We start from the raw sequence: 15212 nt of genomic DNA on the forward strand, positions 1-15212 counted from the left end.
GGACATATTAGATATTGTTCTAGAATATGGGTATGCTAAAAAGAATAACACATGGTTTAATGGTTTGAATAAAATGTTTAAATTTAAGCTAAGTATACAAACATATACTGTACTTTATAGAAGAAATATATGCAATTTATGTATCTCAATTTTTTTGTCTTAGGAATTCTTTGTGTTGCTGACCAGTGTCATGGCCTTAGGGAACTGGCTTTGAATTATTACATACTAAGTGATGAACTGCTGCTGGCTCTTTCAAGTGAGAAACATGTTAACCTTGAACATCTTCGCATAGATGTTGTGAGTGAAAATCCTGGACAAACTGAATTTCATACTATTAAAAAGCAAAGTTGGGATGCACTTGTTAAGCACTCCCCCAAAGTCAATATTGTGATGTACTTCTTTTTGTATGAAGAGGAATTTGATGCATTTTTCAGAGAAGAAACTCCTGTTACGCACCTTTACTTTGGTCGTGCAGTAAGCAAAGCTATGTTAGGTCGTATTGGAATGAACTGCCCCAGGTTGGTTGAATTGGTGGTGTGTGCTAATGGACTTCAGCCACTGGATGATGAACTCATTTGCATTGCTGAACGCTGTAAGAATCTAACAGCGATGGGCCTCGGTGAATGTGAGGTTACCTGCAGAGGTTTCATTGAGTTTGTAAAGATGTGTGGAGGGAGGCTCACCCAACTTTCTATTATGGAGGAGGTACTAATTCCAGATAATGATTACAACCTGGATCAAATTCATTCAGAAGTCTCCAAACACCTTGGAAGAATGTGGTTCCCTGATATGATGCCTACTTGGTAAACTAGCTGTAGAAAGTATTACTATATTGTCAAAACTGGTTAGATCAAGATGTTGCTTACTATGCAAATAAGAAATTATAAAGTAAAGCATCAAAACTTAATTTTAAATTTCTCAAGTTTAATAAACTGCATATAGGCTAAAATGAAGTGTTTGAATGACAATGTTAGATAAAATTAGAAAATAGAATCTCGTATGCTTAACAATAGATACATTGAAAGGATGTCTGTGAGAGAGATTTCTTCCTCAGATTAAATTAAGCACATTCATTTGGCCTCTGTTCAATTAAATTGTTCCATTAAACACAGTTAGTACAGAGTTTTTAAGGTGTTCATCTTTCTGATGTGGTTAAAGGGAGTCTGAAGCTAGTCTGCTTGATAGGGAGTTAAATGGAACTTTCAGGTAAACTATTACTTGCATTGTTTATCCGCTTGTTCACTAATTTTTTGTTGAACATGTAGAACAAACACTTTGTATCATAATAGCAATCTGAAATACTATAGCTTATTAAATCTGTTTTAATGTGCTTGTATACAGGTGTTTGAGTATTGCGGCAAATTAAGGACTTATGCCGTGATAAAGAGAGAACTTTTTTATTTTAACTTGCACTCTGTACTCAGTTTTCACTTTATCAGTAAGTTATACCATAAAGATAGTGTTTTATAATTCATTGTTTCTCTTCCTATGTACTGACTTAACTGTACAGAAAAAAACAAACCTTGTTAAAATTAATGTACCTAATAATTCATGTTTCAATTCTTGGCTAAGCAGTGAAGCACTTTAGTAACTGTGTATAAGAAATAGTAGCTCTTTCATTTGAGAAAGTGTAGGCTTTTATCTTTAAGACCGTTTTTTTTTTTTTTAAATCTTAAAGACTAATCTGTCAGGATTCTGGCCCATGCTCCCTTCACAAAGGGTCTATTAAAATGTCCCAAAATGGTGACGGTTGTATTCCTCTTCCTGGTGTAGGGATGGCTATGATATCTCAGCGACACTAGCACAGAAGTATGCTGGTAGGGAGGAGGGTGTGATTGGGATGTACCAACTGGATGCAGTTATTTCCCCACCTGACACACAATTAAAAGTTTAGAGCAACCAAAGCTTTCCTAATGCCAGGGGCCAGAGTGGCCCCATTGAACCCTGGGAATTGGGGAGCCTCAGCTGTGCCTCACAGAATTCTATTCTAACCACTAAATCCTCCTATCATGAGTGTTGGGGGCTGATCCTGTTTTCATTAAGTAAGCAAGACTTGCAACCTAAATGAGTGCCCTGCCTGTGTAAGGACTGTAGGATTGACTTGTTGCAAATCTGCACTAAAGAATCCTGTGATGAAGTCAATCTTTCTTTTACTTGAAATGGAGTAAAGGTTGTTAGTACGAAGTAGAACGTGTGTGTTTTTCGTGATCCACTTTTATACACTAATGTAAATTTGTAGTGTATTGTACCATAGTTTGTCTATTTACTTGCTTGTAGCAGCAGATCAGAGATGTGTGCATTTGGTTGATCTGTATTAGGATTGTCACATCAAAGTAAAAGCCAAGTAGAGTCACTTCCTTTGTTAACCGAACTTCTCTGTTGTACAAATAATTTTGGGTTAGGTGTTGGCTAACTCCTCCATTCCCACCAAACAGAATAGTTTGAAAAGTTATACACAACATAAAATAAGAGGTGGTTTGGATAAAACACAATGTATTTGAACTGATCAGTAATGAGTTTTTACAAACTACATAAGACAAATATTGTAGAAAAGACTATGTAATATCACTTGTTAACCAAGCAGTTCGTAAATGGTAAATTTATATAATCTAAATTAGTTCCAAATATTATTTTGATGAGGATTTTTGTAATTTTTGTTTAAACTGTAAATTTAATAAACAGATCTAACCTTTCCACTGATTTTTGAAAAAATTTATATTGGTTTTAATGAAAATAGTTAAAAGGCAACATTTTAAAATAAGTTACAGGTGAAGGTAAACATACATGGGAGTACATATGGAAGGGAATCAGGTTGCTTTTTATTATTATTGAGAAGGGAGGTTAATAGTAGGGGAAGACTGTGTTTCTTTGTTAGTTAATATAACGGTATTATCTGAAATGTCAACCTAGGTACATTCTCATCCTTAAAGGGACTTTATTTTCCTCATCTGTCATAGTTGTTCGAGGACTGGAAGGAGCTGACTTTCTCTCACTGTGGGGTTTTAGTCACCCTGTGCTTCCTCCTTTACTTACAGTTCAGCAGCTGGGAGTGCGTCAAATCCTGAAACTGAAATATACATATTAAAATGGCGCTTGCTCAAAGTTGACCCTTTGTTAACAATGTTATTTTATGCAGCATAGAAACACTTATGATAGCAGTAAAAGTTAATGCAGGTGTCTTAGTTGTATATTTTTAAGTATTTTCATAACCCTCCTCCACTACCGCTCCACCAAAAAAGTAACTAAAATACCTCAAAACTTTCCTTTTGCCTAAAACTAAACATGACACCTTGTTTCAACTAAAGGCTGCTCTAATAAAGGATTTGTAATGATTGCTGTTTTGAACTCTGATTTCAAGGGTGTGTAACATGACTGCTTTTAACCCCACTGGCCTCAATCTGTCAGTTGATTAGCTCACACATTTTTAATTAAACATTAACAAAACTGGTTAAGCAGTTTTGCCTCCCCAAAAGAGTTTTTATTTACCTACATCTTTTTATCAAGGCATTTTTATCTTTTGAATTTCCCAGCAATCCAGTGAAATAATAGTCCTATATGTTTAAAAAAACTGCCCATATTTGATTACATCATAAGGAAGCAGGCATACTCCTTTGGATATCGGAATAGTATGGTGGACCTGAGTTCTGTCTCTGGTTCTTGTGCACTCACTGATTTGCTGTCACGAGCTAATGCCTATCATTCTAGGGGTATGTCTACACAGCAAAGAGAAGCCCACAGCTGGCCAGTGCCAGCTGACTTGGCTCATGGGGCTCAAGCTGTGCGGCTGTTTCATTGCTGTGTAGACTTCTGGGCTGGAGCCTGGACTCTGGGACCCTCCCACCTCAAGGAATCCTAGGGCCTGGGCCTGGGCCTGAGCCCAAGCCCGGAAGTCTACATAGCAATGAAACAGCACAATGAGCCCAGATGGGCTAGTATGGGCCAGCTGTGGGTTTTTCTTAGCTGCATAGACATACCCTGGACTGCAGTTTCCCTATTTGTGAAATGGGGATCATGCAACTGCAAAAAAAGAACAAGTGTTTTTAGATCTGTGAATGAAAAGTATCAAAACAAGTGTTAGGAGACTTTGATCTTCCCAAATGTTGTTTAAATTCAGGAGACGATTGTACCTTCTCTCTAGCAGGAAGAATGGAGAAAAGTTAGTTTTGACTGAAACTACTTGCAGTTTGGAATAGTAAGAGAGCACATTTGTAATGGATTGTTGGATAGTTGCGATCGAACATGTATACAGACAGTTTATCAAATGGTTGTGCAGTGTGTTTGCATAGACATCCCGATCATTATATTGGGTGCATCTCTACACACACACTCACTCTCTCTCCCCCCCCCCCCCCCCCCCACAAGATGTTTTTTTGTGGAGCTGAACATGCCCACTGAAGTACCATTGTCTCAGCAGTGAGATTTATTTCCATATGTTAGTTGGATCTATCCTAGATCTTTGTAACTGAAATACCTGATTGACCTTTCCCTGAGTGCCAGAGATAAAAACCTTGCTGAATCTATTTCTTAGCTACTGTCCGCACAGCGAAAAGGGAGAGAGTGATCCTGATCTCTCTCTCTCACACAGACACACACACACAGACACACACACAGCTATATTTGCTTTCAAGTAAACAAACAGAATTGTATTTCATAAAATGTCATACTATATTTTTACTATTTATTTATTTATTTATTTTTTAGTTAAAGATAATATCTTCCACAGGGAAAGTGTGTGCAGTCTCTGGTAGATTTGTGGGAGGAGAGAAAGTTGAGGACCAATAAGATGGGAAGTCCCAGGGAGTCTACTGGAAGAACAAATGATATGCCATCTAGAAGTAACAGGCTACTGCAAAACAGCAGGTAGGATGTTAGGGGCTGCCAAACGGAGCGTGTTCTTTAAGGCAGTGGTTCTCAAACTAGGGCCACCACTTGTTTGGGGAAGCCCCTGGCGCCACGGGCTGCTTTGTTTACCGGTCGTGTCCGCAGGTTTGGCCAATCACAGCTCCCAGTGGATGCGGTTCACTGCTCCAGACCAATGGGAGCCGCAGGAAGCGGCAGCGGATCGCAGCTCCCAGTGGCCGCAGCGCTTCCTGCAGCCCCCATTGGCCTGGAGCAGTGAACCGCAGCCACTGGGAGCTGCAATCGGCCAAACCTGCAGATGCAGCAGGTAAACAAACTGGCCCGGCCAACCAGGGGCTTCCCCTGAACAAGTGGCAGGCCTAGTTTGAGAATCACCGTTCTAAGGAATGTTATAGGAGAGTTAGGGATATGGTAGATGAATCCAAGTTCAGAGTCTGGATAAGTATTAGAGCTTTTGAATATTTATCTACACTGAACTTCAGATCTTTTATCTTTCCCCTCTTCCCCCAAGAATCCTAAGTTTTTACACTGTTAGTATTAGTTTTGAGCGGCTCCTTCATACTTCCATGCTTTGTATTTCTACAATGTTTTAAATGTTTTGGCTTTAGTAGCCAGCTCTAGGTTTTTTGCCGCCCCAAGCAATAAAGAAAATTGGCTGTCCGACGTCCCAGCCCTGGGCTCCTCGCTGCACCCCCCCTGCTGCCCCAGCCGTGGGTGCTGCCCCACACCCCCTGCCGCCCCAGCTCTGGGCTCCCTCCTTTCCTCCCACCATTGCCCCATACACAAACCTGCTGCCACCCCAGCCCTGGGCTCTTTCCCCCCCGCCGCAGCCCTGAGTCACTGGTAACTTGCTCCCAGGGCAGGTCATTCAGCAGGAATTTTAGATGTGCACAGAACGCAGATAGGATTGGTTCCCATATTGTTACAGAACTGCAGTAAAGTGGAACAATTTTCAGCTTATGTGATTGGAGGATATCTGGATGCATATTATAAAGACTGTCCTACATAAATGTGAAAAAGTTGAGGGGCTTTTATTATTATTTTGTTCCACTTTTTCTATGGGGAATTTGCTAATACAGTATCACTGTCTTCCTTTTAAACAAACAAAAAAAAGGCAATGGCTGTTTAAAAATAGCAATTCCAGTCCTAATAACCACTGGGAAGCATTTCTTGCTCAATTTTATCCTACTCTTTCTACAGCAAGTTACAGTGGATCAGTATATTTGATTTGGGAGAAATGAAGTAACAGCTGCCCAAATTGAGCTTGAACACTCATGAATTTTGAGGTGTTCGAATCTGGAAGGCAGGTACTGGGGGGGCTGTGGCTCCGCAGGGGACCATGGCAGCATGTATGCAGCAACGTGTCTGGTGCTGCATGGAGCCAGACACGCTGGTCTGAGTGGCACGGTAAGGCGGCTTGGAAGAGGAATAGGGGGTTCGGGGGGGGGCAGTCAAGGGACAGGGATCAGGGAGGTTGGATGGGGCGGAGGTTTGGGGGGATGGTCAGGGAGAAGGGGGGGTTAGATGGGTCAGGGGTTCAGGGGGGCAGTCAAGGGACAGGCAGCGGTTGGATAGGCATGGGAGTCCCACGGGTTTGTCAGGGGACGGGTAGGGAGTGGGGTCCTGGGGGAGTTGGGGGGGATCTCAGGAGGGGGCAGTTAGGGATAAGGAGAAGGGAGGCTTAGATAGGGGGTGGGGTCCTGGGAGGGGGCAATCAGGACAAGGAGCAGTGGCACTTAGAGAGGAGGTGAGGTCCCGGGAGGGGGTAATCAGGGGATAGGCAGCAGGGGGGTTGGATGGGTTGGGGTTTCTGTGGGGGGCAGTTGGAGGGAGTGGATCGTGGCAGGGCGGGGCTACCCTCTCTCCCCATGGAGGGGCCTATTTTTTGAATGTTAAAATATGGTATCCCTACCCTTCACAGTGCGCCTCTCCACTCACAGCAGGCTGAAGCATGAGGTCTCAGTACCTCATTCCCTCCCCCTCCCTTTCCTGGTGATAGTGGCCAAGGGAATGCTGGGAAATGTAGTTCTTTCCCTGCTCCAGGGCTGGCTCTATAGGCAAGGAGCTAACCAAGGAACTACAGCTCCCAGGCCCCCCTGTTGGTCCTCAGCTTCCATGCTGGATTCCTGCTGCCCCTGCAAATAGGCTGCCCCAAGCACCTGCTTGCTTTGGCGGTGCCTAGAGCTGCCCTGTTTAGTAGGTATATTTAATTCTCTGCATAATTTTAACAAAAAAAAATTAATTTCACTTAGACATCAAAGTGAACACAAAAAAACTTTGAATATTGCTTTTAAATTAGAGCATACTACCCTCCCTTCAGCCCTGTATTCTTTTAGACCTGGAAATATCCAAAAATAACCTGTTTTTCCCATGTATAATTTGAAAGTTGTTCTCTGATCCAAAAGAAACATTGAACTTGTAAAGTTCAATAAATAAAAATATGGCTGGTAAAATTTGACTAACCTATTAATGCAAAGTTTTAAACTTTATAGATCCACAGTAAATGCTGAAACACAGGTTGATGATGATGAAATATCGCTATTTCCTGGAACTGGAAGGGACCTTGAAAGGTCATTAAGTCCAGCTCCCTGCCTTCACTGGTGAGACCAAGTACTGATTTTTGCTCCAGATCCCCAAGTGGCCCCTCAAGGATTGAACTCATAACCCTGGATTTAGCAGGCCAATGCTCAAACCACTGAGCTATCCCCCCTGATGTAGTAGTTCTGCTGTTCCTGTAAAAGCAGGGCATTGTTGGATGGAATGCTGAGGTGTGACTGGTCTATGAGAAACCTTTTGGAAGCTGCATGAGCCCCACTCCTTCCTACAGGTCCTTCAGTGCTGCCTTTTTCGGGGCGGAGTTAGGGGAAGAGATACAAGGCCTTTGCCTGCTCACAGCCAGCATGTATTTCTGTGGGATTTGTTTTCTTGCAAGAAGATGATTTATCAATTTTCCCCCAGCGTAACATTCAGATCCTATGAGGTTTGGGTGAAATAAAGTGTACTTTTAAGGCACAGGGAAGAAGCACTGGAACACACTGGGTTTCTGTCCCATCTGACTTAGATGGTATGTGAGAGACTTTATGGGCTATTCTGTACACTTCAGTTTAAAAGCAATATTATCTTTCCTCTCCCATTACTGATGAGCTATTCCCTTAGACTCAACTATTCTCTCTTCCTCTTGGAGGTGGTTCAGTAGAAAAGTCTGTTGCCTACTTCAAGTCAGGTCCCTCCTATAAGCTTAATTCCCTCGAGTATTATAGACAAATCATCCTTTCCCATTTCTTGAGGCACGCTACATATTAATTTCACTAAAATGCGTGATCTTGGTTAGGCAGCTGGTTTCTTTAGGGTGTTACCTCAATTTACTTAGACACTGGTTGTTAAGTCATAGTCACAGCAACTATCATCTTGGTTTGACTTTTGTATGTTTCAGCAAATTAATCACCCTACAATTTCATTTATCCCTTAATGCCTTTTAATTGAATAGAGGTTCTCCTGCATCTGTTATTACTGGGACTCATTTAGCAACAAAAACAGAGAGGTAACACTTTTCCTGTTTAAAAGTTCATATTGAGGTAGTCTATGCACGCAGTGAAGAGAATAGTTTGATTTTATATATTCGACGAAGATCAAATAAAAACACGTATGGATACCAAAAAAGGTTGTAACTGGGCAAAGTGGTATTTCCAATATAGCTCATTGCTGAGCCTGAGATTACGATGTCCTGGGCAAATCATTGGTATGCTAAACTGATGGGTGACACACAGCTACTGTGCATATTGTGATGCTGGTAGAGCAGGTGCCTGCTCATGCCAGTGTTCCTGTGTGTCAGTTGAACACTAGGAAATACATAGCTGGAATCAGGCTGGCTTACTTGTGTGTTAGTATTGTTGACAAAGGCATTAGAATTATAAGACTGTGTTTAGTGTTTAGACTTTATTAAATGCTTGTGAGTTGCGGCCTCCATCAATCTCACAATCTTAGTATCCTTTTGTGATGTTCCCTTCTGGTGTTTTCCTGACCGGTGATCTGCTAGGACACTCCAATCCTTGACTCTGGGAGCCAGCCTTACCCTCCTCTGCTGTCAGAACCCCCTAGTCCTGGGCTGTTCACGCACAGCCTCTAGCATACAAGCTGCTCCTGGGATTGTGCCACCAAATGATACTAGCCAATATCTCTGGTCCCAGACACAACTGGACCCTGTAAGGCAGAGGTTCCTAGGGTTATGCCTGCTGGAAGCTGCAAGCTTATATGCGTTTGTCAAAATAACAGCCATTGATATGCACCAGGCTTGTTATCTCAAGGGGAGTCTCTGACACACTTCAAACCAAAGCACTGCTTCAGGTAGAATAAACAAACAGATTTATTAACTACAAAGATAGATTTTTAAATCAAAGCATAACAAGTTAGATTTGGTCAAGTGAAATAAAAGCAGAAAGTGTTCTAAGCTAATCTTAAGACTCTCAATGCCCTTACAAACTTAGATGTTTCTCACCAGAGGCTGGCTGGTTGCCTTTCAGCCAGGCTTTTCTCTTTGATCAGTGCTTCAGTCACTTGGTGGTGATGTCTGTAGATGGAGGTGGAAGAGAGAGGAACAGTATGGCAAATGTCTTTCCCTTTTATCATATTCTTTCTTCCCTATTGGCTTTACGCCCTTCTCCCTCCCGTCCCCTTCAGAGTCAGGTAAGCATTATCTCATCGTAGTCCCTGTCTGAACAAGGGAAAGTGGGTGACTCACTCGAGAGTCCAACAGATCCTTTGTGGTTGCCTAGGCCAGTGTCCTTTGTTCCTGTGAGGCTGGGCTGGGTTTGACCCATACATATCCTGATGATGTGTGAACTGCCCCTCTGCACTTGGAGAGTTTTTGCCTGAGCTTATTTTAAACCATGAAGACACATTTTCAGCCTCATAACTATATATACACATGAAATTACAACCTATAACATCACTATAACAACAATGCTCAGTGCATCATGAGCCTTCTGAAGACACCTGACATGACAAACTTTGCATTAGATACCACATAATCATTTTATAAGGATGAACATGGGGGTGTAGGGTGTTCCTATGAGGTACAGAACATCACACCTATATTTATTTGAGAGGTTATATTATGAGCCTCTGAGAGTATGTAAATCACCAGGCAAGAGAGGGACATTAATTAAAGTGAAGTACTGATCTGCAAAGGAACGTGTTATGTCCTGCCCAACAGGAAAGGTCCATTGACACCAGACGTAGATATTGTGGGGCATTAAAGAGGACAAACTATGTGTGTTCTACCCTTCTCCATGAAGACGAGTCACGAGTGGATTCCTTCTGTCGGGAGTTTGCAGCTCAGAGCATGTGGAAGGAGAGAGAAAAAACCCTAACATGAAGGAACTGATTAATCTCTATGCTTGGACTCGGAGGAAGCGGGGATGGGGATTTTCTAGGCATAAGCAAGAGATCCTTAGTTGCTTAGCCTGAGTTAGCCCTAAAGGACATATAGAACTTGCTGAATATAGAGGCTTCTATTGCCTTTTGAAACTTAAATTGTAACTCATTTGTGTACGTATGTTCACCTGCTTTAACCCTGTAAATAACAATCTAATTTCCTTTTCCTAGTTAATGAATCTTTATATTCATTGTCTCTGATGTGAGAGCTAAGGTGCAATTGACCTGGAGTAAGTGACTAGTCCTCTGGAGCTAGGAGTAACTTGAATATTGCTGTGATTCTTAGTGGCCATGTATCACAAAAATATGCTCTCCTGGGTAGTGAGATAGATTGGCGTACACAAGTGGACTATCTGTGACTCCATGGTTAGGCTGTAACAGTGCCTGAAGTGTTTCCACTTGATAATTGATTGGTGAAATCTAAGGCGATGTCTACACTACCACGGTAAGTTGACCTAAGTTACGCAGCTCCACCTACGTGAATAACATAGGTGGAGTCCACGTAGCTTAGGTCGACTTACTGCGGTGTCTCCCCTTGCTAGGTCGACAAGAGACACTTTCCCTTCGACTTACCTTACTCTTCTCATTCTGGGTGGAGTATCGGGGTCAACCACAGAGTGCTCTGCTGTTGGTTTAGTGGGTCTTCACTAGACCTTCTAAATAAACCCCCAGTGCATCAATTGTCAGAGCATTGATCCAGCGGTAGTGTAGACGTAGCCTAAGTATAGAACTCACAATCAATTTGGGATAAGTGACCTGTTTTTTAAGTCTGCCCTGAGGATGGTACATTCTTTGAGTCACTATAGGCGGTGTTACACACGCTATGTACTCTTTTACTCTGCTGTGCGCGCTAATGTCTTTTTTCCTTCCCATGGACTAAATTTTAGGTGGGTTTTCTATGGGTGGTAGGGGGAAAAAAAAACACTTTTCATTGCTCAGATTTTATTTGGAGGTTTGTACACTTCCATTTCATGTAAGTTTCCATTTATAAGTTGCCAGTAGGATTTGAGTAGTCACAGTTCTGGATGCGAACGTGAGATATTATATCAGGATACACGCTCTGCATTGGCAGCATTATTCCAATTTTAGATCCCTTCCTGATCCAGCCTCTGTTTCTCAAAGGCCTGATAAAGGCCAGTTTTATGCAAGAACCTTTAGGGGAGGATAAAGGAGAGAGATTAAGGAAGGACAAGGAAGATACCAAAGTTCTGATAGGCATCAGATCCTGTCGGCTATGCCTACTCTGGCAGTTTTGTATGCACTAGCACTGGTGCAGTCCAGACAGAAGCATACGTAAAATTAAGATTTTCGGGGTTAGTATTTTTGAGGGACGGGGAAAAGATTTTTTTCTCCTTAAATTAACTGTGGCATACTTCAAGCTCCTTGTTCTCATACTTCTTTTCCCTTTCTACAAGGTTGTCCTTACTTTAGGTCCTCATTTTGTTCCATCATCTAAGTTTGTGGAGAGTTATGGGGGAAAAGGGTGTATTCTGGTCCTGTTGATGGAGACGTTGGACTGTTTTAAGAGTAAATGAGTTGTGCTTGGGTTTGAATACGGGAACAGACAGTTCTGAGTGAAACACAGGCCTACTCTATAGTTACGCTTTGCTTAACTTTTAACTTTTGTGTAGATTGTTCTTCTTCCATAGGGCTACAATTGCCTAGGACGGTAAAATTATTTAATGACCAGTATTTAAAGTTTATCAAAGACGTTTATCTATGGTAGCTCAGTTACCTGATTTTACTTCACGGAGTAAGATTCCATCATCAATGGCATTATTATTTCCAAAGGGTTTAATGCGTCTCACAATCAGGCCACTAAAAGGAGCATACACTCCTGATCCATCTTGGCATTTAACATCCACTGCTAGGTGCTTTCCGCCATTTCTGAAAATATGGACATATGTAAGTAATGACACTACTGATTGACATGTTCTCCAGCCATAAAGCCTGTTACCATGTACCATGTAAATTCTTTAAAGCAAAATGGACTATTCTTAGCTTATTTGCACTTAAAATGTATATTTCTGCAATGGAAGTAGAAAAGTTTGAGGTTTCAATCTAGTTTTAATTATTGCAAAATTCTCAACAGCTAAGCAGAACTGGTCAAAAATGGATTTTTTTTTAAATGTTCACTTAATTTTTGTGTGTGAAATTTTCCCAGGTTTCTAAACAAAAAGCCAAACTCCTAAACTGAAATATTTTCCTGTCAAAACGGGGGGGGGGGGAGGAAATCATACTTTGGAGATTTTGTTTCTCAGTGAAAATCCAGGAAAAAAAAAATCTATGAACAAAATGGAAATTTTCTTTTGTTAGTGTTGGGGTTAGGGCAAAGACATCTTTTATTAAAACAAACAAAAAATATTTTATGGAAAGTTGACTATCTCTGCTGTTAGCACCATGAAATTAGAGACATTAGCTGTCTGTCCACTCGCATATGAGGGTAAAAAGAACACTTGAAGTGAGATCCAATGAGGAACTTCATTGAAGCCATCCTGATTAATACTGTCTGAGCATCTCACCCATGAGCTGAGAAATTGAGGTGACTCAGCTGGTTGGAAGTGAGATTACAGACCATACCATTTTTCACTAACTGATTCAGTTCCACCCCAGATCTACAGCAACAGTCAACAGAAAAGTGAAATCATCTGGTCATCCAGACCAGATTCTACTAGGCAAGTGTCCTGTCTCTATCACAAAAATAAACTGAAGTGGCACTAAAGTACTTTGAGAGAATTGTTCAACAGCCTCATCAATGAAAGCCAATGAATGAATGAGCCTGGAGACAACTTCTACTCCAGTTCTATCAGATGAGGACTACTGCACATTGGAAGGACATTCACACTGTTCTTGTTTAGTCACTTGCTTTACAGTGTTATTCTGACACACTTTGCAAGCCTTAAATGCTTGGAAAAGATGGCTAAGCTCAATAGTCTATTTTGTTCTCTATTAGCATTCTTATTATTTAAGCAACAATGAACAACCCAAAAAAGTCATTGTCATTGTCCAAATTATACTACCTTGGAGCACCATAATATCCACAGCCATACTTATCACAGCCCCTTATGCTGTTCAAAGGATTCCCATCACAGATTTGTGCCCATCGTCCTGCAGCAACTTAAGAACAAATGGAATATACATAAGTAAGTACATTTTCTATTTTTGTACAGGACAGAATATTGCATATTAAATGTTTTCTGTGCAAATAATTGATTAAAAATAAGAAATTGAAATTCATTAGTGATCTGTTACTGTCACTTTGCAATACACATTGTGTGTCTTGCGCAAAACAGTGGCTCTTTAACTTAGTGGAAGCAGAGTGATGTATTTTGTCTTAAGTGGAATACGTCGTTCAGAATACAAGACTTTTTTTCTTTTCTTTTTTTTTTAGGTAGAAGAATAACTAATGACATCAACAAGTTTCTTTACGGACTCCTAAAAAGATTTCCATGGTTCGCTGTTGCCTCCTTAACTAACTTTTTTTTTGTTTTGTACAGCACTGGTACAATGGGATCCTGGTCCATTACTAGGGCTACTAGCTGCTACCTCAATACAAATAATGAACTTAGGCTAAGGGTCAGATGTCTCCATTGGAAACGTATTGATGTTAATCAAGGATATAAGGACCTGATTTAGCTCTGAAATAGATGAGTCTATAATGGGGGAGGCTATAGGTGTTGGGTTTTCATCGTGCTGACCTTCAGAAAAGTGCTTCACAAAACATTTTATGGCTCTTTGCTCTCAACCCTAGTTTTTACAATGAGGCTTTATCTGTGCTAGATTTTTCTTAACATTTTCTACAGTTACTACCACTAGTGGAAACAGCAAAACAGCTGGTGTAGACTGATCACTGGTGTTCTAATCATCCTGCTATCTAACTTTGCCATGGGCAGCACTAGCCAACAAGTAGCACCCTCTGATTCTACTACTGGCATTTCTCATGGGTTCACCAATAAAATCAACAGTAAGAAATTTACAGAAAGACCGTGTGTGGACTAGACTAGAGATTTTGGGCCTGATTCTGATCTCATTCTCATTATAAATCAATTAAGTTAAACTGGAGTGAGATCAGAACTGGGTCATTTCTCTAAATCTCAAGAGTTTCTCAGTGTGATTTTCTCTAACAGAGTAGCTATTATGTTACAAAGATACTTTGAAGATAATGGTTAAATCCTCTAGAAATAAAGCAAAGCTAATAACTTGGATGGTTTTATATAACTGTATTCTTATGTCTCAAACTAATTTAAATTCTTTAAACCACTTAGTGTGTCAAATCACTAACGCCATATCACTGATCCATGTTTTTTATTTTCTCAGATAATAGATTTTTAAAACATTGTATTTTACATTAACTTTTCATAAAATAATTATTTCGGGATAGATTTTCCTGCAAGAATATTCAGTTAATAGTAAACCTGATGCACTTCTATAAAAAGTCTGTTTTGAAATAAAAGCATCAAGAAAATATGACATAGTAATTTTAACTTACCAATGGAAACCAAACCAGCAAAAACAATCAGTTTGAGTGTGAGCATTTTGCACCTGTTTCACCAGAATTCTCTGTCAAATCAAAGTTATAATGTATAGTCTTCCTGCGTGTCCTAGAAAGGCTGTTTGTCTTCCCAACCAATCAGACTTTTGAGCAGAGTATTGAAACAATGTAAGGCAGAGATTAGGCAAGATGTTAACAGAAAATACAACTGTTGAAAGTTAAGTGCAATAGTTACCTACTTGCCACATAAAATCAAACAAATGAAACAGCCTGAGAAATTGCACAGCTTTTGATGAGGGGCTGTAATTGTGCCAAGAGAGATGGCAGAAAGGGGAGTGGAACTCAGAAAATAGTGCCTATGCCCTGAGGGTCCATGAGAAATAGAACAGATGAGCCAAACCCAATTAATTACTTTGGGTCTTTCTGC

General features: G+C 40.7%; 2 protein-coding genes across 8 annotated transcripts in view; one reads left to right on the forward strand and one right to left on the reverse strand.

Annotated features, from left to right (window-relative positions):
* The window catches only part of LOC116822308 (F-box/LRR-repeat protein 21-like), a 28133-nt gene extending 25441 nt beyond the window's left edge, over positions 1–2692 (forward strand). For all 6 annotated transcript variants that reach the window (XM_075068153.1, XM_032776095.2, XM_032776094.2 and 3 more), the window contains one exon: positions 164–2692. In XM_075068153.1, coding sequence (XP_074924254.1) covers positions 164–807 — 644 coding nt within the window. In that variant the 3' untranslated portion in view covers positions 808–2692. The remainder of the gene's footprint in view (positions 1–163) is intronic.
* A 6573-nt stretch (positions 2693–9265) lies between these two features.
* On the reverse strand, positions 9266–14985 carry LOC116822317 (leukocyte cell-derived chemotaxin-2-like). 2 transcript variants are annotated; one of them, XM_075068155.1, is made up of 4 exons: positions 14783–14984; positions 13314–13410; positions 12029–12180; positions 9266–9427 (listed from the first exon to the last, which is right to left on the reverse strand). In XM_075068155.1, exons 1-4 carry the CDS (start codon positions 14826–14828, stop codon positions 9411–9413), a joined length of 312 nt encoding a protein of 103 aa, XP_074924256.1. In that variant the 5' UTR covers positions 14829–14984; the 3' UTR covers positions 9266–9410. The 2 variants fall into 2 exon arrangements, with proteins under 2 accessions (XP_074924256.1, XP_032632000.1); XM_032776109.2 differs by lacking the exon at positions 9266–9427 and adding an exon at positions 9437–11445 and having other exon boundaries at positions 14783–14985.
* Between the last annotated feature and the right edge of the window lie 227 nt (positions 14986–15212).

Source organism: Chelonoidis abingdonii, chromosome 7, assembly GCF_003597395.2.
Source record: "Chelonoidis abingdonii isolate Lonesome George chromosome 7, CheloAbing_2.0, whole genome shotgun sequence".
Lineage (NCBI taxonomy): Eukaryota > Metazoa > Chordata > Testudines > Testudinidae > Chelonoidis > Chelonoidis abingdonii.

Excerpts from the sequence above, each read along its gene's own strand:
- LOC116822317 (XM_032776109.2), bottom strand. The coding sequence starts at position 14,828 with ATGCTCACACTCAAACTGATTGTTTTTGCTGGTTTGGTTTCCATTG. Across the intron at positions 13,411-14,782 it reads TGCTGGTTTGGTTTCCATTG|TTGCTGCAGGACGATGGGCA; the intron begins GTAAGTTAAAAT and ends TTTGTTCTTAAG. Across the intron at positions 12,181-13,313 it reads GGATATTATGGTGCTCCAAG|AAATGGCGGAAAGCACCTAG; the intron begins GTAGTATAATTT and ends CCATATTTTCAG.